Source organism: Corvus moneduloides, chromosome 3 (assembly GCF_009650955.1).
Source record: "Corvus moneduloides isolate bCorMon1 chromosome 3, bCorMon1.pri, whole genome shotgun sequence".
Classification (NCBI taxonomy): Eukaryota; Metazoa; Chordata; class Aves; order Passeriformes; family Corvidae; genus Corvus; species Corvus moneduloides.
Window position 1 is genome coordinate 7,347,135 of NC_045478.1, and position 24,437 is coordinate 7,371,571.

Here is a 24,437-nt window from a genome sequence, read left to right on the forward strand (position 1 = left end):
TAATACTTAGGCTTACCAGTGTATTGTTGCATGATTTCTCTCTTTGGTAAAGACCTTCATTCACTGAAGGTCAAGGTATTAGTGTTATTTTTAAATATATTCCCAGCACCAAAGAGTTAAAAATAGCCCTCTACGAAAATGCACAGTAATTGGTTAAACCTTGCTAGCAATCACATGAAGATGATAACTCCTCCCAGGAAAAGACATAGCCAAAGCAGCTTTGACATGGATTTATACTTAGAAGAGCAGCTGCGGGCCTACTGAGGAGTTCACAATATAGACTGTTGGATTATCAGCAGAAAAAACAGCTTGATGCTGGAAAGGAAGGGACAGGAGACACGAGAAAAAAATTTTCTCATGGTGATCTGCAAGTGAATTCCATGGATTCTCTACTTTGGAACAACCACTATTAGAAAGAAAGCTTAAAAAGATGGATCTGGGAAAGGCAAAGCTGCTGAGAACCGGCCTCAATGCTTTATATCAAGCTATCCACCCTGTGCATGGAATCGCCTGGACAGATGGGAAGCAAGTGATACTGACTACCTTATACTATCAAAATGGAGAGCTGAAGTTTGGAGACTCCAGCATTGTTGGTCAATTTGAACATGTTCATGGGCTTTACTGGGGCCCATGTTGCTCTACAGACACCCCAGCTCTGCTCGCTGTTCAGCACAAAAAGCACGTAAGCATTTGGCAGCTGGTGTACAGCAGTGCAGAGGAGAAAAAGCCCTTGATTTCTCAGACTTGTGAAGTTGGTGAGCCATTTCCACTGCTTTCTCAGGGCTGTGTCTGGCATCCAAAGAAGGAGGTCTTGGCTGTGTTTACAAAACGAGATGCTTCAGTCTTGCATGCTGTCCGTACTGACAATACACGGGTTAAGGCAGAGATCAAAAGCAGCGGACTCATCCACTGTGCTTGCTGGACTAAGGATGGTAATCGTTTAGTAGTTGCTATAGGCAGTGCTCTGCACTCCTACATATGGGATAATGCTCAGAAAACTCTAAATATCTGCTCCTTTTGCCCAGTTTTTGATGTGGGAGGTTATATCTGCGCTATAGAAGCCACACTGGATTTCCAAATTGCTGTAGCTACTGAGCTTCCTTTAGATAATATCTGTGGTTTCAATGCCGGCATTGCATTTGATGTGCCCTCTGGTACAGAAGCTGGTTCTTTAATCTCACACGCTGCTCTGGTGCTTGGTGATGAGGAATACTCCATGGACACACGAAGAAAGTCCATAGATTCAGATAGATCAGGTGTTGATTCACTTGCCTCTTCTTCATCAGGTCCTGTGGATTTAACCCATATCCTTGCAAACCACCGTCGGTCTGATCCCAGTCCTCTCATTACTCTGAAACGCAAAGACTCTGCAGCAGCAAATGGTCAAGATTCTTCTCACTTGATCTTGGTGACTTTTGAGAGGAAGGTAACGACCACCAGAAAAGTCACGATCCCAGGTATTCTGGTTCCTGATATAATGGCTTTTGACCTTAGAGCTCAGATTGTGGCAGTAGCCTCTAATACCTCTAATATTGTTTTGGTGTATTCAGTTACCTCTTCCTGTATGCCTCACATTCAACAAATCCAGCTGGAAAAAAATGAAAGACCAAAGGGCCTATGCTTTTTAACAGATAAGCTCTTATTGATTCTGATTGGCAAGCAGAGGTTCCCTGAGCCTAATCTCATTCCATCTTCAAGTTCAGACAGGTATATAATACGTCTTATGGTTAAAGAATTGATGCTGGAAGAAAACTCTTCAGCATTGCCTGAAACTAAGCAGAATATGTTTTATAATTTTGAATCCTCTATTAGTATACCTGGAAAAAGAAAATTCTTTGAGAATCTTGCCACAGAAGACCAACCTCAAAGCAGGGAGTTGTTAATACCAAGAAGAACAGTTATTCAATCTCCGAGTGGCAGGAGAAGACTCATTGAAGAAGTAAAGAGCCCTAGTTATGAGCAGAGCTCTTCATCAAGTGTGAGTGACCTGGATGAAAAAAGGCTCCCAGGTGACTCTTCAGTGGCCTTGGAAACATTGGATGCTGAACCTACAAATCGCTCAGTGTCTCTTCGTGGTTTTGGATCACCTAGCCGGATTTCCAGCAGACCAACATCCCCTAAAGTGCAGTTCAATGTGATCCAAGAAACATCAAATTATCCTAAAAACAACAATTTGCCAAGTGAAAGGGGCATGAGTCACATATCTAGAAATTTAGAGAGACTTTGTGGCAGTTTCAATGAGTTACAGCTGAGTCTTTCTGAAATAACAGACTTTGCTAGGAACGGGAGGAGGATATCTTTAGCCTACCCATACTCCCAGGAACCGCCTGTTGTGCATGTCACTTACCAGGTAACATCTTGTCAGCTTAGAAATATTGTGATAGGAACCAAAATTTTAAACAATCTTGTATTTATTTAGCTTCAAATCAAGAGGATGCAGTTTATTCTTATCAACCCATGAGAAATGTAACCTAGATTTGGCATCAAGCTTAATCTAAAATGGAATTATAATTTGTCATTGGAACAGTAACTCAGGATAATATGGGTAGTTTATAGGATACTTCACATGGGAGATTTGTCTGTTTGTTCTTTGATTATGCACAATTGTCTTGGACAGTGGCTGATTTTGTGTGCATCTGTCAGAGAGAACAGAGCCAGAGCTGTTATTCTACAAAAAGCTTGTATTTTAGTTTAGTTTAGTAAGAGATAAGCTGATGAATATGGGGCTACAGTAGCTCACCAGAAATGTAATAAATTTAAACCTGAGCTCAAATCCAGAGTCTGCAGATACCAGACTCACAGAAAGACTGAAACAAAGTATTGAATCTCAATTTATGGAAAATTTAAATGGACATGACATTAATTTGGCTTATTTCTACTTTGATTTCTCAGCACTATTCTCTGCAGAATCGGACATACACAATTTGTAAAACGTATGACCACTTAAAATTTTCTGAAGAAAAACTCTCAAACAACAACAAAAAAAAATCCATCAATATCTAATTATGATTTCATTAAATAAGTATAAGAATGTCAAACCATTTTCCTATCTACCTTTGTTTTTGGCAAATTTCCTACTGGCTTCAATAAGAATTTCAACTAAGGAATGTAGGTTGGGTAATTATTTCTATCTATTATTCTCAATATTATTCACAGGAATACTAACATTATACTGATCAGATTTTTGAATATGCTGATGGTAGTGATAAAACTGGTTTCCCTTTCAGGATGTAGATGCCAATTATAAATGCATTCTTATCTACTGCAACATAAGCAGCATTATGTCAAAATAATATAGTGCATTGTGATGATGCCGAAGTGTTTATTTCTCAAAAAATTTTACTTCCTTTTATTTTAAAGGAATCCATACAGACATCTAAGTAGCCCTCCTTAAACACACATTAAGGGAATGGTGACTCAATTCAATCATGTTCGTTACTTTTTAGCAATTGTTTACTTGTCATTTAAGCAGATTCTGGTATGTTGGGTTCTCTAGATAAAAGCAAAGCTTTTGATCTGAATTAGTCAGTAATTTAACTTGAACATGTTATACAAATTCTGGTGAAAAAGCAATATGTCTATTTTAAATAATTTAGGATTTTATTGGCCAAGAAGCAAGCCCTTCTGTTCTCCAGTATGTTCAAATTAATTTTGATTTCTTACCATACATCAACTTATTTATTTAGCAAGCAGCCCTATTTCTAGGATTCAATTGGATTAACCTTTCCCAAGAGAAGTTTTATTTGTGACACGAAATATTAATCTAAGATCTGAAGTCACTGTGCACGTTTGCTTGCACAAGAAGTAAGAATTGGTTAACCTGTATTTTTCTTTGGAAACAACAACAACAACAAAATTAAGTGCTTCTAAAATACTGCTAGAAAAACTATGTTTAGAAAGGAAGACTTATTTATCTGAACAGGTTAGTTTCACATTAAGCCAGCAGCAAGCACTGCTAGCAGCACATTATAATGACTCAGAAAAAGTGCCACTAATGCCTTCCCACACACACAGCTTTCCTGGGGAAGGCTCAACTAATGCCTTCCATAGTTCAGCCCCTCTACTGAAATCTAACAGGATCACAGCATGATGCCAAAAAAGAATGAAAAATAGACTTGGCAAAAAGGTCTACAGACAGGGAAATATTTGCTTCATAGGCAGCTAATAATTTTCAGAGAAATAGTTGTTTTGATTAGTTTATATTCAGACATCTGAACCTTGTTCCTCCTTCAGGAGCTGTTTAGTGCACTGTGAGCTCAGAGACCAGCTGGGCTGTGGGTTTCAGCCAGACTCTGTGTTCACAGAGCAAAAAGTCAGGAAATAGCTTTATTGCCTTATGATATAAATATCAGCCAGTGGAAAACATTCTCAGCTTTAGGAACACTGCAGTCCAGTCAATAATATGGCCATTATCTTCCAGCCCTTTGTGCCAAGTGTATGTCTTCTTAAGTGTCTGTATAATCCCCAGCACAGCAAAGGCTCAGTCTTGATTGAGAAATATATGGTACTAAAGAATATAACGATCAGAACTGCATAACCCTATTTATGCATTTATAAAATAAAATGAAAATTTAAAATATAATAGGTAAAAATGTAGCAATAATTAATGAGCAATTACGAAAACTGTTGTGCAGAAGCATTACTGACATATTTATATGTATTTCCTGTTCTGCTTAGAAAACTAAAACAAGAAAACAAACATTTATTACTTAATAATTCATAATGCCTGCTCACTTAATAGTCTTCAAAACCTTTGTTTATCCTGTTAGTGCAAGCCTGCCTGTCACTCCTCTGAAGTCACATCTATGCAGTGCTATCAGAATTTGTATTCATTGTAGCCCATAGCCATAGAAGAAAACCACGATCATTCACACTTTGGAAATGTCACTGCACTATCACTTGTGTAATAGCATTCAGCCACCAGAGGTAACTTGATCATTCAACCCTGAAAAGCAAATATTATTGCTCTTTCATCACATACAGGCTTGTGATTCAGGGGAGTGTGGGAGGGCAGACAGACAAATGAAATAAGAAGATATTATTTAAAAAGAAAAAAAAAAAAAAGAGGATCTGTCACAGATTTTTTTCTGTTTCAGTTTGCAAAAAGATACTTTTATCATCCTTTTCCCCCAGAAAGGAAACAGCTGCAGAATATTTAAACTACTCTCATTCAAAAGCTAATTACAGTGGAAATAAAGCCAATCTGGATCTCAAATTAAAGTCATTTAGGCAAACCTCTCCAGGAGGAATAAGATTCATCTTAATCTGAAGAATATCTTTAAACTCCTACATTTTGCTCACAAGCAGTATTATGTCAAAAGTTTATATCAGAGAGAGCATATATTGCATAATTAAACAGGAAATAATATCTTTTCAGTAATTAGTCACAATGATTTTCTTTTCTTAGCACTCACCAATAATTGTATACAAGTCAATTTGTACTTTTATAGTACCTTCATGCAATTTACCATGGGAAACTTTATTGCCAAGGTCAGCTATAAAATAAACAAACTTTTTTTTACACATATCTGGGAGATGAACAGAAAGGATCCAAACATATGGCAGTAAAGTTCTGATAGAAATACATGACGTAAAGAAGGGGAATATAAGGGGGGCACAATAAAATGAGCGAAGACCAGGCTTCAATGATGAGCTGTAATAAGACCATGAACCTTTCTGAAATCCAAAGGGCAATTTTGACTCGGGTTGAGCCACAGAAAGTTAAGTCATGAAAATGATGGAAGAGGAAGCTGATATGACTGCTCCCCGGAGTAAGAAACTAGTCAGCTATCCTGAAATTTAGAAGGAAGAGATTTAGGATGACTGTAAAAGAAAGACCTGCAGTCGTCAAGAGGAAGTGTGATTAATGCATGGATAACATTTTGAGCAAAGGTTGAGGAATTTGTTATGAGCAAATTCTGTCAACAGTGTTCTGAAACTGATCAATAGCAGACAAGCATGCTTTGTAGAGGAGACACAATTCCTTTTGTTAGAGCAGATGATTTGTTTGTTGGGTACGCAGACGCAAAAGGAAAGGAACATGCAATGTCAAAAATGAAGCCAAGTTTTCATACTGCACAAAGAAAGTAAAGATCATACATAAAGATCATGGAAGCACAAGCACAAAAGGTATATCTTAGATGACAGTACACCTGAAACAGTAGTTGCAGAACTATTAACAGGGAGCCAAGAGGAGAGAAATCCCAGCATCACGTCACCTGGAATGCTGCTGTGCCCTATAAATGCAAACTGCTCTGGGATTTAAGCACCTCTGAGCACCTCAGATCTCTTCCAGCGTAAACATTTTACAGGCTTATGCTTCTCTGCCAGGTTAATTAAGGTTGCGATTGGAATGTCCCACATAAGGAAAGGAAAGATACAAGTATCTCCACCACAATAAAAACAGAATCTACCAAAAAGCAAGCAGGAATCACAGCAACAGCAGAAATAATGACAGGGAAGGGGAGCAGTGCGAGCTGCCAAACCTAATGAGCACTACCTGTGGCAATGCTGCACAAGGCTCGATGAGACACAGTACTCTGAATGTAAATCGTAATTCTCCTTCCTCTTCAATGCTCTCTTCCTTAGCTGTTTAAGTATCTTTTCATTGTCTTCTGGCACAGAACCCCCACATCTAGCTAATTTACTAGATTTTTCTCATCTTGCACAATGAATATGGGGGGCAAGGTAAAAGCAGGCTGACTAATGGGTACTAAGGTATCAAACTTGAAATCACCAGAGGAGGACAACACAGAGAGTTGAAATCAACAACACAGAGAGTTGAAATCAAGGGTTTAAAAGAATGAAAGCAGAATCCTACGCAACTACAGCACTATTCACTGTGCAATACATGTACTAACCTGATACCTTTCCCTTAGAAAAGACCAGATTATTAACACAAAGGAGATGAAGAATATTTAAAATACCTGTAATTCAGTACAGTACTTGAAATCAAGCCACTGGGGAAATAATTTGTTCAACAGCAGAGAATAGGGATTAATAGAAGAAAAATAAGATGCTTAAGGAATTAGCTGCAAGGGAGATAGTAATAGTTATAATAATACAGAAGAAAATGGAAAAAAATTACTAGTGGATTTTCTCATGATGGATTTTCAGGCTCATCTAAAAGTTTCATTAATGATCTGCTGAGTTATGCTTATAAAATCTGCATACGACATAAAGTCAGTAACATTTTCAGTAAAGGATCAGGATTTCACACCTGTAAATTGATTACTATTATTTAACATCTAGAATTTAAAAAAAAAATAGGATTGAAATGAACTAAATGAACTAATATAAAGTGCATAGTAATATATTTCAGGATTAACAGATGAAATTTCTGCTTTAAACTGGATATTCATGAGCTGGAAACAACCAAGGATGAGAAAAGCTTGTACATGTTAAGTGACTACAAGACGACTGTGAATCCAAACTACAATATTGTTATGAAAAGAACAAAGGCAGTGTGTGGGCACATCAGTGAGGCACATCCTTCAGCACGTAATGCAGTACTGGGCACACAGCTGTCAGGTCTCATCTGAAAAACATTTTACATTCCTAGACATCCATGGGCAAGAAAGACACAATCAGACTTCAACTGATCGCTAACCCAGTGTCAGTAAAACAATTCTGATTGGTAGCACATTCTCATTTACTTCACTTTTTCATCAGTTGTTGAATTGAAGTTCCTTCAGATGACCTCAGCATGCAGGCGAGCGTAGGCAGTGCATTAGGAAATACAAGACGAATGAAGAAAAGGTCAAGAGACAGAACCAGCTGCAGCAGACTGCTCAGTGGGGTTAAAAAAGGGAGAGAAGGCATGCTCATTTATTGTGCAGACATACGGTGTGTAACATCTCATCCAGGAATCCTTTTTGCCTTAGTAAATTATTTTCTTCTCGTACATATTTGCAATCCAAAATGTGGGTTTTGAAAGACAGTTTGGCACTGCTGCAATGGGCTGGCTGCTGCCCAGAACACCCTTTATAGGCTATAAAATCTGACCGGGGCAGGCTGACATGGGTAAAGGAAAACAATTATTGAGTTGACCGTTCCTTTTTGTTGGATTTTTGTTGAAGGAGAGTTGGACTTGACATACTGCAGGAAGTTGGCTAAAGAAACTTAATCTGAAAAAATTTGTTTCTTCCGTGATTAACGTGTTCTTAGCCTACCAATAAACTTTGATCTAGGATAAAGCAACTAACACATGGGATTTTAATCCAGAAATTTCAAATTCTCTAACTCCTACTAGAGATAAATAACAACATAGCAAAAACAGATGTGGATTTTGGGAAGAGGTGGATTAAATCTAGATTTGGCTAGAAAAATTGACTTTTGGTTAAGGCATAAAAGTGGGAAGTACTAAGGCAAGCTTTTAATTGTACCTCTAACTCTGTCACAAATTACTTCCATGACCTTGAGTAAATCTCTTAAGCTCCCTGTGTAATGGCATGATCATCTATAAAAAGGGGATACTAAGAGTTACCTGCCTCACAAGAAGGTACAGGCTTAAATCAGTTAATCTGTGATGTGACATGTGTGAACACATTCCTCAAAGAGAAGGCACATTATCATCACTTAAACTAAACATTAAACAAAAAGGCTAAATAATTAGAAGATTATAACAAAGTAAGATTCTTGACCTGAGAAAATTTGTAAAAAGTCAAAAATAAATGTATAAGATGATAAAATTTATCATTATAAACAGAAGTATATTACAAAGACAAAGAAAATAGTTCATATGAACACTCACAAGTGATGCAACCAAGACTTGATCTTTCAGGTTTGTACTTGAAAAACTGTTTAGGATAAAAAATAGGTGTCGTGCAGTTTTGTGTATACAAAAATGTCTTCTATTTCCGGTGGCTGTTCCAGTAACAATGTGCAAGGCTAAGTAGGAAACAAACTAGAACAAATTCATCCTGAGTATACATTTCCATTCAACTGATTTCAAGTCAAGAGAAACAGAGCTGGATTATTTTCTGATAATTCCTGAGTTGGAGCATATCTACATGAAAAAATGGACCACTTGGACCAAGGCAGTGAGCCTGTCTCATTTACAGTCCATTTTTTTCTATAATTCATTAATTGAAGTTCCAGTTTGAATAAACTCTGCTATTTTAAACTGAACTCAGGAAAATTAAATAGTTGTTAGATGTGCTAGTCCACAATCTGCAGCAATGACAAAACTTTGCACAAATACCTGCACAGGCAGAGCATATTTGCAATGCCTATGCAAAGCACATGCTCACTGCCAAACATTCAGCCCATGGAGTTTCAGGTGTGTTTAGGTTCAACAGAATTTAGTACTACTTAATTTGGAAATACCTAAAACTTACAAAAAAGTTCTCTTATATGGTTACAGCTGTAAAAAAAAGTTGCTATAGGTTTATGACTAAGAAAATAAAAGTTCCTTGATGCATTCCTTAGGTATAGCCTTTATTAATTATGCAGCAACAAATTTCTGCTTGTTTTGAATGTGGAAAAAGATAAGAAGACCTTAGAAAGTTGGAAAGTTCACGTTTTTAATGGAAAGGTTTTTTTATGTTTCTTACATAAAAAATCAATCATAATAAATAAATAAATAGCAATCAGCCATAGACTATCTGCATAAGCAATTTATACCAGAGTGGGGAAAAAGACGTTTGCAACAGACAGATATTCTGATTTACAGAAACCAATGTGGTTGCATGACAGCACAAATACTGTGTACAGAAAAGTGAAAGGGATTTATTCAGAAAGGTTGTTACACAGCAAAGAAACACACGTTCACTGAGAGAGCAACTGTCAAAAGACAGCACAATTAGAAATGAAGACAAGCATTACAAGAGACATTTATTTAGTCAAAGGTTAGATTACTGTGCACACAAATAGAAGATGCAGTTGTGAATTCATTCAACTGTAAGTTTTACATTAGCAAGAAAGATTCAAGTGTATGAAGTAGACACAGGGTAGGACTAGAAGAGGAGCTGGGATAGATGAGATCCTTTCAACCCATTCTAAAATATTACTTTGGATCCATTTTGAATGTACAAAACACAAGGGTCTAGGAAATTGGATAAATAGACTGTTTATTCACATAACAAATATGTAAAAACGGGGAGTATTGCAAACATAAAGATGCCAAAGAAAAAGAAACAAAGCAAAACATAACACATGGAACTACACAGGGAGAAGGCATGGAAAGAACAAAATGAAATTCACAGGACAAAGTATAGCAATATTATTTAGAAGAAGATGTCTAATTCACATCTATTTCATAATGACATTGAGTCATTGGAAAGTTTTTAATGTTAAAAGGACTTTCAAATGATAGCAGACAGGAAAATGTAAATTCACATATATATCCACTTCATGACGATAGCAGCTCAACTATTTTGTATCCATGCACCTTGTAGTAACCAGAATGATGAAACACAAAGATGTTGATTCTCAGGGCCACCTAAATTTCATGAAGCACAAACAAGCCACCTTTATATTCAAGTGTGTTCTTTCAGTGAATATCAGAGTAAATTCCAGGGTTGTAAATCCATACATTCCCTCTCTCTCAAAGCAAGTCACAGGATTTCCAAGCTACCTTGCTGTGACAGCTTTTCAGAGAGACTGTTGCTATGTCCAGTCTCTCTGCAATACTTCCTGTGCCAAAATAACCCTGAGGTTATTTTACCAGGGTGGAATAGCTGCCCAGTGGCTCTCAAACCCACCCACATATACTGCTGAAACTGAGCAGTGTACTCATTTACTCTGGCAGCATCTGGAACAACATTATTCCAGGTATTGCCTTCCACTTAACTGGCTTCAGGCAGGGAGGCCCAACAGATGCACAGATGCACACCCCAGGGCAGTTCGTATACAGGGCTGAGGCAGCTTTGAGCTGCAGAAACTCACAAAGCAAAAACCAAAGAGGCATTTTCATCCTCCTCACATGAAACTGTGAGATTGTGCTTAGAATGGCCCTGCATGATGATGTCATCTATAAACTGTAGGAAAGACAGACAAAGAAAAGGCAAAATAACTAAAGAACTTAAAGGAATAAGAGCAGAGGAATGGTTATAATAACTCAGGCTCAATGTCTAAGCCATTAACAAGATCTTTTCTTTTATATACATGCATATGAAGAAAAGCTTTCCGAATGGATCAGTTACTGAAGAAACGAAAGATGTTCTCCTCTGTGATGGCAAGATCCATTTGAGTTTAGTCCAGCAGCTGTTTGATCTGCCTGTTATTGAAATGAAACATGGTATGTTCTTTTTATTTCTGCTATCTGGTTTCACCTGAGATTTTTAGCATAAAAGAGACTTTTGTGGTAGAATAATTACCCCAGACTTTAGTAAAGTGAGCTAACTAACGTTTTTTGGCAAGTGTGTGTTTTCCCTTGTCTGAAATACAGCAGAGTCTCTTGAAATCATTTAAATGCTAAGTAACTACCTGCAGAACTACCTATTAGCAGAGTAGTATGTTAGGTGCCTCTGCAAAGGAAGGCTGAGAAAATAATCAGTACATTGTGTTGCCTGGAAGTAGAATGGCTTCTTTGAGACCCTTTGGCATTTTGCTTCCCCCATCCTTACAGGAATATCTCAGACCTGGCAATGGAGTGTAGGCTGGAGAAAAATTCACTCTTAGAATATGATATATATTTATGTATCAAGTAGCATTTGGGATTATTTTAATGTAAGATTAAAAATGAAGCTCAATGTTCCTATTTGCCAGTCTTGCATTTTTACCAGTCGCCACTGAGCAACTCGTAAGGACAGAAGCCATAAGGGGAACCCTGGCCCCAGACTGGTCTCTGAATTGCCTTGTCCCTGCCTGTTCTGTGTGACACCTTGTCAGCAACACTGCCATTTTTTAGCCATTTCTTTATAATGCTTCTGGTGGCTTTTCACAGTCTACTATGATCCTCTTTCTGAGGCTGTTGCAGAAGACAAGGATATGCAGGTTCCATATTTTTGTCAGGAATCTTCCTTGACTGTGCAGTGCAGTGGAAGCATATATCCACTCCACCTGCTGTTGAGGCCTGAGCTATTTCCCAGCAGGCTTCTGCAGCAACATGATGCAGCGCTGCAGGGCAAGGAGGAGACCATTTTTGGCCTGTATTTCCAGCTCTTGATTTTGGAAAGAAATTCCCATAATAAACAAGGGGACTCAGAAAACCTATTTTCAGCTCTATAGAATAGTTGAATATTTAATTAGCAAAACACCTCTCCTCAGTTTCATGTATTAGACTTCAGAGATATCAAAAAGATAATGTCTCACAATCATCCTAATGCATCCCTCTTTCTGCTCCGATTTTCTGATATTGAGCCTGTTTGCTTATAGCAAAAAGAAAAACTGAAACAAGAATCTTTCTAAAACTCATTAAAATTCTGCAAAATTATAAGGTTTGGAGCAGAAGTAGTTGTGTAGCTGTTTATGCAGTTCTGGCTGCTACTTGCTTATATTCCTAAAAGTTTCTTTTGACACAAGACATAAATATTAAATGCGAAGTTTAAAAATATCACTCCCATCATTTAATACTATATAATTAAATGGGATGTAATGAAGAGCATGCTTGTATTATAATAACAGCCTGGCTTTTTTTACTGTGAGTAAACACTTAAGCATTAATACATTGGAGGGAAAAGCTTCAAGACTGTAAGCTAAATTCATGCCCACAGCAATGCTGTTAAGATCATCAGAGTTAAAAGAGCAATGAGCTCAGCCTCATTGTTTGCACTTTAAGCCCAGGACTGTAATACCATTACCTGAGCTAAAAATAGTCTGTTGTGTAGTGCCATGGTAGCAGCACACAGGAGTCTCTCTTTTTGGCATATCATCATCATAATAATTGTTCACAGTAAAAGGGTACTATACTCTGCACAAATCTTTTCCATTGAAATGTTCCATGGGATATGCTTGAAAGCAAGTGGTACCAATGACACTGAGAATTTCCAGCATTTCCATGGATGAAAATAGGAAGTCCCAAGAGTCTGACACAAGAGTATGCTTCATCAATTTGACAATTGTATGTAATATCCATTTGGAAGTAGAACTTCCACTTTCAGGCCCACTGCTCATAGAATCTGAAGTCTGTCCAGATTTAGAAAGAAAGTATTAAGAGCAGAAGATAAAAGATTCATGGTTTGGAAAGACAATCTTCTTATGATGTAACATGGTGACATGACAACATACAACCAGCCTGGAAAAGTGGTTTTGAAGTAGTTTAAGAAGAGGATATTTACCTTGCCCAGGAGCATGCTTTGTTACGACTGAAAAAAATTGAGGATGGTTCATTTGGATTTTCTACAGTTTCTTTTTTTCACATTCCGTTTAAGAAACAGTTTTATATCCCAAAATTTAAAATCTCAACACAGAACCTACCAGGGTTTTCTTTCCCTCATATCCCAGCTAATGCCCCTGATCAATAATGGCAGGATCTAAGGACATGTTCTAAGAAAAGTGTGTCATACAAGGGCTCCCAGAATGCTTTTTAGTTGCCACAGATTTTTTTTTTCCCATAACATGTCAAACTGAAAAACAAAAGACAAATAGAGAATTCACTCTTTTCTATAAGAACTGCAATATCCAGCCAAAAAGAAAGCCAGATGAATCACAAAAAAAAAAAAAAAAAAAAAGGCTTCATTTTAAAGCCAATTTGCTAAGAAAAGTAAAAAACAAAGTGGGGGGAGTTTTCTTTTCAACTTCTATGTAATACAGAAAGAGAACATAAAAGGTTTTGATGTATTTTAGTTTTTAAATCTTGTCTCTTTTTTTTTTTTTTTCAGAAAAAAAGAAGGATTAAAAATGTCATCCATATTATGTTCATTCTCTTTATGAGAAGATTCAATAAATAATTAAAAGACAGGAAATTTTACCATAGCAGCTTTTGTAAATAATCTTTTGTAAATCATCTTCAAGGTCTATTTGCTTCTATTTTCTACATGAATTTGAAAATATACCAAACGGTTTGACAGTAAAGGAGATGGAGACCCTTACTCCCTTCTAGAACAAGTACGGCACAATCATTTTTGTTGCCAACATTTCCAGTTTTTATAATCTCTTCATCATTTGGGTAGAGCAGATGAGTGAAAAGGCTGAACAGAATTAGATGCCACGAGAACAAAAGTCAGCAGGGAAAGGCTGGCTGAGTTTTCAGAAGATGAAGATACTTGCAGTTCATTAGAATTAGAAAAGATGCACCTTGTGTTTGAACTTAATTTAAATAAGAGACAAAATGCCTCAAACCTTGCAAGACCTTTCATTTAGCCCCTCACTGCGTTTGCACAAAGGTGTGTTGAGCACGGATTGTCAGACCTTAATGTCATTAGTGTAATAAGGGTTTAGTGCACAAAAAGAACCCGTGCTCTGCCTGCTTGCTGACTTTTAAAAATGTGCTTCTACATTTACGTAACCAGAGCAGTGCACTCATTTTCTTTTTCTTGCTTAATTTTTGTAGGCTCTTCTTGGATTGTGCTCACTGCAGACAAGGATGGCTTTGTGCCATTAATATTCAAAGCCACACAAGAGATAATCATAAGGGATGGAACTGACAGTTCAGAAGTCTGTGGAGGTCACTCCTACAAAAAAAGCATCCCAATGCGACCACCAAGCAGAGTGACATAATTTCTGAACAAAGAACCCCAATGACCTTCTTTTCTCCTACGATACAGAGACATTCTGTGGTCTCAGACACTGAGAGAGTAGAAAGCTCTCTTCACTACTTTCTGTGTGTTGTAACTGTAAAATCTGTGGCATGGTTACACTATAGCTACATCCTCAGGTTGGCTGGACCCTCACCATTTCTTCTGAAGGACTGGACCTACAGTGAAGTTGACCACAGCTGCTGTTATTAATGGCTGTCCTGGACTGGAGCAGAGAGACTATTGTCTACTTTGATTGAGGTCACGATGTTCTTGGAGGAACACTATTACGCTAAAAATCATGCAGTAATAACAAATCTAGCTGGTGCAGGTGTACAGTCAACATAAAACCTAAAGAAAATACAACTAAAGAGCCTTTATATTCATTAAGGAAAACCAGGATAGGGAAAGGGGGGGGGGGGGGGGGGGGGGGAAAGAAAATTGCTTCAAGCTCTTTTCTGTTCCAGCTGGATCCCATGGAAACCTGCAACATTTTCAGAAATGCTTAATTTTTATATGAAAATGTTCAATTACTAAAAAGGCTGCATCACTGTCTCCTGTAGTGTCTTACACAGCATGTAGATTTATACATGCACACAGAAGAGAAAGAAAAAATCTTGCAAGATAAATTAAGGATCAAAGAAGTTGAATGTAAATTTCATTTGGCTAAAGGCAGGTGGCTACAGTGAACCTTTCATCTACGCTCCTGTATGATCAGTAGAAAACAGAAAAGCACTTCTACAGCAGATTACTCATGCCCTAACAGAGATTTCTAAAAACTGATCATGGTGAACTATTCCTATTAAATAAGTAAATAAGTGCCTGTTCCTTTCCACTGACTGCAAACACAAGCAGGGGGACTGGTTTGAACCCAAACATTTACATTTAGCCAGGTGAACCTCACCCTCAGAGACAAGAGGCAATACAGATACAGGTGAGAGTCAGGCAGGCAGATCCATGGAAACTAAATTGTTGTGATTATGGTGAGAGAAATAGGCATAAGGGAAGAACTGAATGAACTTCCTAACTTTTCCTCATTGAAATGCAAAGGATAAAGTATAGCGTGCAGCCATGTGTGCAAGGGCATTTTGTACTGCCGGAACCGTGGAAAGGCATTCCTGCTTCACCCTGTACAGCCAGGGAAACAGAAAAAGAAGGACACTTAAGTTACTGTTAGGAGTTATTTTTCATACTGTGCATTTTGGATCTTGTTAATACTCCTGGGGAGTCTTTTTTCCCTTCCTGGGAACCATGGCAAGCCCGTTCATAGGGCACAGATACTGAAATCCCGTTACAATACTTCACCCCAAATGAAGGCGGGATCGAGACGGTAGATCTACACTCTGAAGGACTTTAATGGATTTGGAGGTTTGGCATTAGTATCATTCCAGTGATGCAGCCAAGAATCTCATAAGTTTCAAATCTTGAAATAAGTAAACAGTTTAATTTCATTGAATTAATTGTCTTCTTCATGCAAGTATCCTCCCAGGGACAAAGGAATCATCATTCTAAATCACCTACAACCACAGGCATGCAATACAGTGGTGTATATTTGTACTACCTTGTTTGCAAAGTTCTCTTTAAGTAGACTCAACAAGCATTCCTGATTGTAAAAAACATCCCCAAACAACAAATAAATATGACTTTCTAAGTATTAAAGACATCAGTTACTTTATAGTTACCGGGTTAATTGGATTTCCTGCTTCTTTGCATTAGAATTGTGTTCAAATGGGTATTTGTATTACTACTGCTTTAAAAATTTGGTTTAAGTCATGCTTTCCTTCACTGAAATCAGCACAAATCACTGAAATCAAATAAGTAACACAGAGGTTCACAGACATAGCATGGTGAGGGAAGACATGATCAGATTTCTAAACAATGTAGCACATTTCGAAGGCGCAGATGTTTCTAATCCTGCAAATACCCTTGAATAACATCCTTGTGTCTCACAAGTCTCGGGTATTTACAATGATTATGTTATGGCCAAGCAAAATAAAACTTAATTATAACTAACTAGGATGATGGGAGGATGTATTTTAGAGGACTACTTAGGCTCAAATAAAGTAAAAATGACAATGAAATTTTTCTCACAAATATTATCTTCTATGGGTGATATTCCCATATTTTGGTCCACTTGAATTGAAGTTAATGAAACACACAAAATGTTACAGGGGAACTCTGGGAAGGTGAAAATCTGAACTAGCAGAGATCAGCAAGTATCCAGGCATTAAAGATGCCTCAAAAGTTATAACTAGACATTTGTTAGTCATTCTGTCACATTACCATTTTAGTTTTTCATGCATTACTCTAAAACACTCTGAGTGTTGAGGAGATCAGGAATGAAAGGAGATTCTTTGAACAGCTGTCAAAGTTTGGTTTGGTTCTGCTTGGTGGAGCCAAAAAAGGACAAATAAACTTTCAGATGATGAAACAATTAGTTTCAGGGAATAACTGGCTGTAAAATTAAAAGCCTTAGTTCAGTGACGCTTAACGAATTTCTGTGTTTGCTGTATTTCAGTGACATTGCTTTCTCTGCTGTATGATTCAAAGATTAAGTAGGAGCCAATCTGCCTGAAGGTGCCATCATCACACAGCACAAATAGTCTGGTAACAAACAAGGACTCCAGTTTATCCTGTCAGACACTTAAATTTTTTTAGGAAGGCTTAGGAAAAAATACTATACATCAATTAAAAATGCATAATGTTAAAGAATAGAACTGCTTCTACATTTATGAATATGTTGTTATGCACATATGCTTGAAAACAAGTGTATAAATCATATAGCTATACTCTAAAATGGACAACAATTGAAAAAAGAAGTATTGTTTTCAGGTAATGATTTAGGAGAACAGCGCAGTGCAGAGCTACCTTATCTAGTGTCTATCACAGGGCTGTAAAGTTAAAATTCAAAGCAATAAAAGCACTGGAAGAAGTGCTGAAGAGATTTATGCAAAGCAGAGGATAAATTTTCAGCTTCGGTTTGGATGGAGAACAGATGGAGAATCAGTGAAGGAGAGAGATAAAAGACGACTGTTCTATTAAGCACAAGCTGTATGGAAGATTTTTGCAAAAACAGTGATAAAAGCATGTGGAGAGAGAAAAAGAGTTTGTACTAAACAAGTTTAGCAGAGAGGAGGCTGTGAAAAGGAGAAAGCATAGACTGAGAAGTATTTACCATCCTCCACAAATGCTATTTTATAGGGCTGAAATTGATCAGTTTAGGAAAGGGGAGTTACTCAGATCGTCTAAATGTCATGAAGCACCAATCCCCTTTTTAGCTGCTTCTTTCACCAGCAGAAAGGACAGTCACCAGGGAGGACAGTCACCAGAAGGGACAGTGTCCTCTGGAAAGAATAAAGAGACTACTGGTGCAAAGCTCGTGTCCAGAGTCACCCAGCAGGGAAGTCTGTATTCTGTAATTAAACCAGAGGAAAACTAGGAAGACTAGGAGCTTAAATTAGAAGTGGAAGCAGAATGACCACAGTCAGTATGCCACACCAGTGGCACTCAGAAGTCTAAATGGGGTACCAGCTCCTCCAAAACATTTCCCTCGTGGGGAATAAACAATATAACACAAAGTCTAAATTTCCATTTTAATTACTTGGCATCTTTATCCAGCACATTTATACGCGTCCCAGTGTATTTTTAGGAGTTGCTATAGCTTTACTTAAAAGTACAATCTGCTTCAAAGTAAAGTTAAAACTTACCTTACACTTTCCATAAGTTACCTGCTAAGCATGCAGCAGTCTACTTTCTTTTCATGTTTTTTTTTTGTATTGGCCCACTTCTTGAGAAAATGCTAACAACAGAAGTTCTGTATTCCACATAGGCTTTTTCTTTTTTGATTTTGAAAACAGTTTCATGAGAACAATAATAAAACAATATACAAATGAAATCCAGCAAAATCAAAGTAATCTGAAATTCTGCTGGCCAATTTATGATACTGACTTTGCACAATGAAATATTATTTCACTACTCTTTATAATAGCTAAAAAGTGAGAGATCACAGCAGGAAGTGTATAAAGTAGGCCCTGCATTACCCTCAACTAGTTCTTCCATTTTTCTCTCTATTATTCTAGAACAGTATTTTCTATACTCATGTGGATTTCTTTAATATCTTTTCAATCACTGAAATAGCATCAACAGTATCAAGCCTAACTTCCTTTCCCCTGATTCCCATTTTCTTCTGTGTTTTCTCAGCTTGGACAATGAACTTAATTTTAGCTATTTTTATTTTCAGGTTTTCCTGCCTCAACAGAAAACCACAAGCATTGGACCATTTTCCCACCCAAAATGTAGCTGCAAAGTCCATCTCTCTAACCCAAAACAGTGCCAATTATTCTGAAGTAACTCCTGTCAGATGTTTATTGAACTTGTTCTTAAAAAACCCAGTATACAGTACCTGGTTGCACTAGTCCATCCTTTAGAGCTGAACTCACCCGACCTGACATTTAGGCATGTGAAGTTAGGCAAGGTAAATCCCAGGAGTTATGAAATTTCACACATGCAAGTAGTATTTTATTTTCCATTGTCACATGCAACTGAAATTAATTTATGTATTAGTGGTTTATATGTTAATAGTAATTTTATATGTTTATGTCTATATATCTTAATTAGTCAATGTTGTGGCTTCATTTTTTCAACAGACACACAATTTCACAATCTTGATGTTAAATACACACTCCCTTTGCTGAGGTTCAGTAGTTCTTGCTAGTGCTATTATCTAATGGACAAGGAGCGAGCTGCCATTACCCCCATCTAATGACATTGGGGTAGATCTCATTCGAGTCTCCAAAACAGCAAGGATCCATCCCTCTTGTGCAGTATCCATGGCATCTTACCAGCCAAGGCAGTGCACAGCCAGGAGAGCATCCAAACACCACAGGGTGACACTACAGACAAAACCAAACCAAAACTCCAGGCAAATGCAAACTTTAGTTTACTTCAGAGGCAACAGTCACTTCCTTCCAATCAAACATACTTAAAAATTTTAAAAATATAAAAAAGGCGGTATAGAAAGACACAGTTCTCAAACATTATTTTTAAAAAATAGTACAAAATTCACAATAATGTACTAATTTCAGCAGTCAAACAATAAACTTTTGCTGTGTAAGAAAAGCTCTAATGTCCTTATGGAAATTTAGCAGGAGGTGAAGTTTTCCAAAACAATACTGGTGACAGGACTCCTCATTTTCCATCGGACCCCTCTTCATTCATCCTGCAGTCACTGGATGGAAATACATGGACCCAAATATTTATAGGGCTAAAGATACCTACCAAAACACTTAAAGTGGATCAGTTTCTCAATCCAACCCACAGCTCAGCTACACAGTTGTGCCAGCATAGAAGGCACACCAACAAATGCTAACATGGCCCATTTCTATTGTAGCTCATTCCTTTTATCTGGCAGTGAATTCTGTGTTTCTCTAAATATCAATAAATTTCTTTTTAAGTGTAACACTTCAGAGCATTTTCAATATTGGTCATTGCATTTGTTACATGTTTCCTACCTTAGACAGCATAATTAATTTGTATGATGCTAATTGCTTCCCTTGTTATCTTTCCCTCAGAAACTTCACCTAAGTCAAATGAAGAAAAGTCAGAATATTGGCTCTACTGCAAATTACTGACAAAGTTTCCCTTGAACTTCAAACAAGTCACAATTTCATTCAGTTTGTAAATATTCTTATGCTCATGTAACTCGTACACAGCTGTCATCTATATTTCCATGTCTACCTTTCGTCATTAACATTTTATTTAGATATCAATTATATTGTTATAAGCACAAAATGTAGCTACACTGATCTTCATTGATACACTGTTATCTCAAAACACTTGTACCTGTTAATAGCACAAAAGAAAACTGCATGACAACAGTGTGCCAGAAATGCAGGATTAACCTAAGCAGCAGCAAAGATCAAAGAAGTACTTTTGCAGATTAGTTACATAAAAGGAAAATAGAAAATGTGTCAGTAGGAGACAGAAGTATCTAGGACTGAATTGTTTATAGGTACAGGAAAGGGTTCTCACAGCAAGAAGAAGGGGAAAATTTGTGTATATATGTGGCACAAGGAAAAGGAAATCCAGATGCCTACAGGAAAGATTAAGATTTGAACAACCTCTTTCACAAGATATTGTTAAATATCTTTAATTATGTGATTTGTGTATCAGCTTGGTTCTGCATTAACCACGGTTACAAGGATGTGTAATTTAAAAGAAGATATTATTTGCTCTGAAGATGTATGCTTGGAAATGTCCTTGCAAAGATTACTCCAAAGGAACACTGTCATATCAAAAATCCTTATTTACAACATGGCTGGTTTACACAAATCAATTTTAAAATGGAAAGACTATTAAGAAGCTATCTTATTTTCAATATACATTATGCTATTCTGGTTTTGCATGTTATTTATGGTATACAACAAACTCAGAAGTCAGGAGACTGACTTTTACTTTGCAGCACTTCCACAGCAGCACAAGTACATTAGGTTCACATAGAGCTTTATTCCAGTGTCTTTATTCCGGGTCTGGAAGGTCTGTTTTCCTGCCTCAAATCAGAGATTTTGACTATTCACAGTTTAGGTCCTTGTTTGCGGCAGCTGTCTTAAACACTTGAAAACTGTTCTGTCCTTTAGGTCTCCCTTGAGTCTCCTTTTCTCTATGCAACACCACTCTTCAGCTTCTCTCACAGACATCCACCCTGGACCTTATTTCTCTGCCCTATGCTGGCATCCAGTGTCTTTCCTGAACCGCAGCAGAGTGGGTAGAACCCAGCTGAAGGCCTGTTTCAGACACAGAAAAGCACTGGTGCAGGTTTTACACACACAAAAGGTAGGCTGTCACAGCGTGAACCACTGCAGAGGGCGATAAACGTTCCTGTGAGCTTTGTACATTTCCCATGCCTTCTTCCCGGGGTCGGAAACAACCGTTTGAAAACTAATAAAAACAACATCCTGAGTCTCCTCTGTTTCTACCAACAACCAGCAAAGTGTTGGACCTGTGCAATACAACCTGCTAAGGCAGCCTTCAGGAGAAGTGCGGTGGCAGCTGCTTTAGGAGAGGTGTGGTAGCTACAGCTGTAGAGAAAAGCAGCAATTGTCACTGTTCTAATCCCCAAAATTTGCACTACTCCTCTCCATTCCTCAAAGCCTGGAGCCACAAGGAATCCCCTGCAAGACTTTGTAGTACAGAGCACAAAATTCGTTTTTGCCTGTGCTGTGGAAATACTGTGACCCCATCTGGTTGTACTCAGCCAAGCCGAGCAGACACAACACAAGGATCCTGTTCACACACCCCCCAGCATTGTCTGACTTCTTCTGACATCATGATATTGACTCAGGACAAGGCAATTTTCTGCAAAATTGCTCATATTATATTATCTTCATTACTAATCAGCTCCCAAAATGAAGAAGAAACATTTTTAATCTGATAATAAAAACCACATAAAACATCTGTATCTTTTAGCTACTCATCCTAGGCTTTACCACATCATATTTTAGAGGTCTAAATTACATGGTAGTGCCTCATTAAGTTTTCCCATTAAGAAATACGATTATGAGATCAATTTGCTCATTCAATAGTGTCCGTAGCCTGGATTAAATATATGTATTTTTTTAAATGATGCTTATGAAGCTAAAAGAAAGTATCTTCAAATTATTCTTTTTCATTGTAACATCATGTTCTTTAAATGTGTACATGTTCAGTAAGAGCAAAGAAAAAATCTACAGAGTGCAAAAATAAAAACTCTGCATGTCTCTTCATTACACCCATTCCACCTTCCTGCCCTGCCATTCCCTCCCTCTAGCAGGTATTCATAACTCTTCTGTCTCAGACTCTCCTATATTCTTATTAACGTTGTGTTTCAACTAATTTGAAAAGCAGACACCCAAATGATACAACAAATTAAGTTATGAGAAGGCAAATCTGCTCTCCATGCAGGGCCTGAGAACAGATTTGTGAGTCTGTTCAGTGTTTAAGGATAAGCCTGACTCAATGCAATCACATGTTTTAAAAAGCTAAAATGTATGCTTTAAGTGAGCATGACCACAGGAAACGATTTCTGCAATTTCAGCCTTTTAAACACTTTTCCTTGCATAATTTCATTGACCCACTTTCTACCTTATAGACATCTCCTGAGGGGTTCTGCATCGTTGAAGTCACAGACACATCGTATGTATCAGCAGTGAACAGCTTGGAAAGTCTGGAAAAGAAAGAAAGAAAACAAGAGATGTTTATTTGCAGTACAGCCGCTGAAGAATACCCACTGTGCCTATGCACATCGTGGCTGTGTGACCAGCCATGGCTCGTGGCTGCTGGCCAAGCAGCCTCCAGCCATTTTCATGCTGCTCTACATGTCAAAATAACCAGGCTGTGGTTACACAAATAAGACACACACTGTTGGGCATGGAAATAAACAACTGGTGTAATAATAACTACCTGCACACCATTCTGGCTCTCTGGTAGGTTGAGTCAACTCCATTTCAATGAAAATATTATTTTACAGATTTTCAATTAACTCTGAGTTTTTGCGATATTTTCAGTTCATTTGTTGAACTCTTTTACCAGTTTACATAGAACATGACAAAAAAAAGTCTTTAAAAATACTTAATTGTATAATTATATGCATAGGAAACAAAAATAAACATTTACTGTGAAAATGTCTTTGAGGCATTCTTAAACTGTGGTCTCTCTGTGGTTTAAATGTTTATTTGTGTCTATTAATATGGACGGTCAATTTAAGTTTTATATGAAAAAAAGTGAAATCATTACTGTTCAACACAATTCTTTGTGAGACTGAAATTATAATCAGAAAACCTTTCCTGTCTAATAAAGCCAGCTGGTGGCTCAGGGTCCCAGCCACCAAGTGACAGTGCTGCTTGGCCAGACTCACTGCTGAGAAAAGTAGATATTATGAAACTAAGAGTAGAGTAAACATTTGTATGCAGAACTTCTTGGGAAATTGGCTTGAGTGAGCTGTTCAGTTAAGACAGTGGTGGGGAGGAAGGAGGTGGGATTGTCTTTTGCCAAAGGGTTTCAAGGCCAGGCTGGATGGGGCTCTGAGTAACCTGGTCTACTGGAAGATGTCCCTGCCTGCTGCAAGAGATTGGAACAAGATGATCTTTGAGGTCCCTTCCAACCCAAACCATTCTATGATTGTGTGATTACTACAGGAATTTTTTCAGATTTCCTTTTCCATTCTGTTTTGGCTAGTTTTGGACTGTTCTCTCTACAGCTGCATCCTGTCTGTTAGTAATGACAGAGGATTAATAGAGAGGACAAATCAAAATCATGTTTGTTCATTTTCTGTCAAATTCTCATACACTTAGAGTGTATTCATGGAGCACCACAGAGAAGCTGGCCTTAAGGTCCCCTGCTTATATTTCTAAACTAAAAGCATAACTTTGGAAATCTATTCATTACCTCAAATCTTGGTATAATTTATTTATTTACTGCAAGTCACACCATCAAGTGCCAGAAGCTGGCAGAAAGACTCTTTTTCATTTCAAAAATCTAATGGTTCACATAAAACCTATTGTCCACCTCTGGTCATCCTGGCCTCTATACCACGGGCACATCTGCTGGACAAGCTTCCAAAGGAACCTACAAACTCATTTCTTTCAGTTTGAATGGCAGGATTTTTTCTTCCATAAACCTGTGCCAGTACAAGCACATAAGAGTTCTTGAAACCTTCTCCAACACAACAATCTGCCTTTCAGCATCTTGCAGGTGCACTGTTAGGTATGAAACAGTCAAATTATGTTGAGCTTTTCCGGATACAGTATCTGGAATTTTACCTCGTATTCCATAGATACCTAGGTA

General features: G+C 37.6%; 1 protein-coding gene across 1 annotated transcript; it reads left to right on the top strand.

Moving 5' to 3' along the window:
- The first annotated feature begins 220 nt into the window (after positions 1-220).
- On the top strand, positions 221-16,284 carry WDCP (WD repeat and coiled coil containing). The gene is made up of 3 exons (XM_032104550.1): positions 221-2,350; positions 11,119-11,239; positions 14,435-16,284. Exons 1-3 carry the CDS (start codon positions 431-433, stop codon positions 14,599-14,601), a joined length of 2,208 nt encoding a protein of 735 aa, XP_031960441.1. The 5' UTR covers positions 221-430; the 3' UTR covers positions 14,602-16,284.
- The last annotated feature ends 8,153 nt before the right edge of the window (positions 16,285-24,437 follow it).

What these genes read in the sequence shown, in the direction of transcription:
- WDCP (XM_032104550.1), top strand. Translation starts at nt 431, where the DNA reads ATGGATCTGGGAAAGGCAAAGCTGCTGAGAACCGGCCTCAATGCTTTA. An exon ending in TTGTGCATGTCACTTACCAG is followed by an intron (nt 2,351 to 11,118) that starts GTAACATCTTGT and finishes ATGCATATGAAG; the next exon opens with AAAAGCTTTCCGAATGGATC. An exon ending in TGTTATTGAAATGAAACATG is followed by an intron (nt 11,240 to 14,434) that starts GTATGTTCTTTT and finishes TAATTTTTGTAG; the next exon opens with GCTCTTCTTGGATTGTGCTC.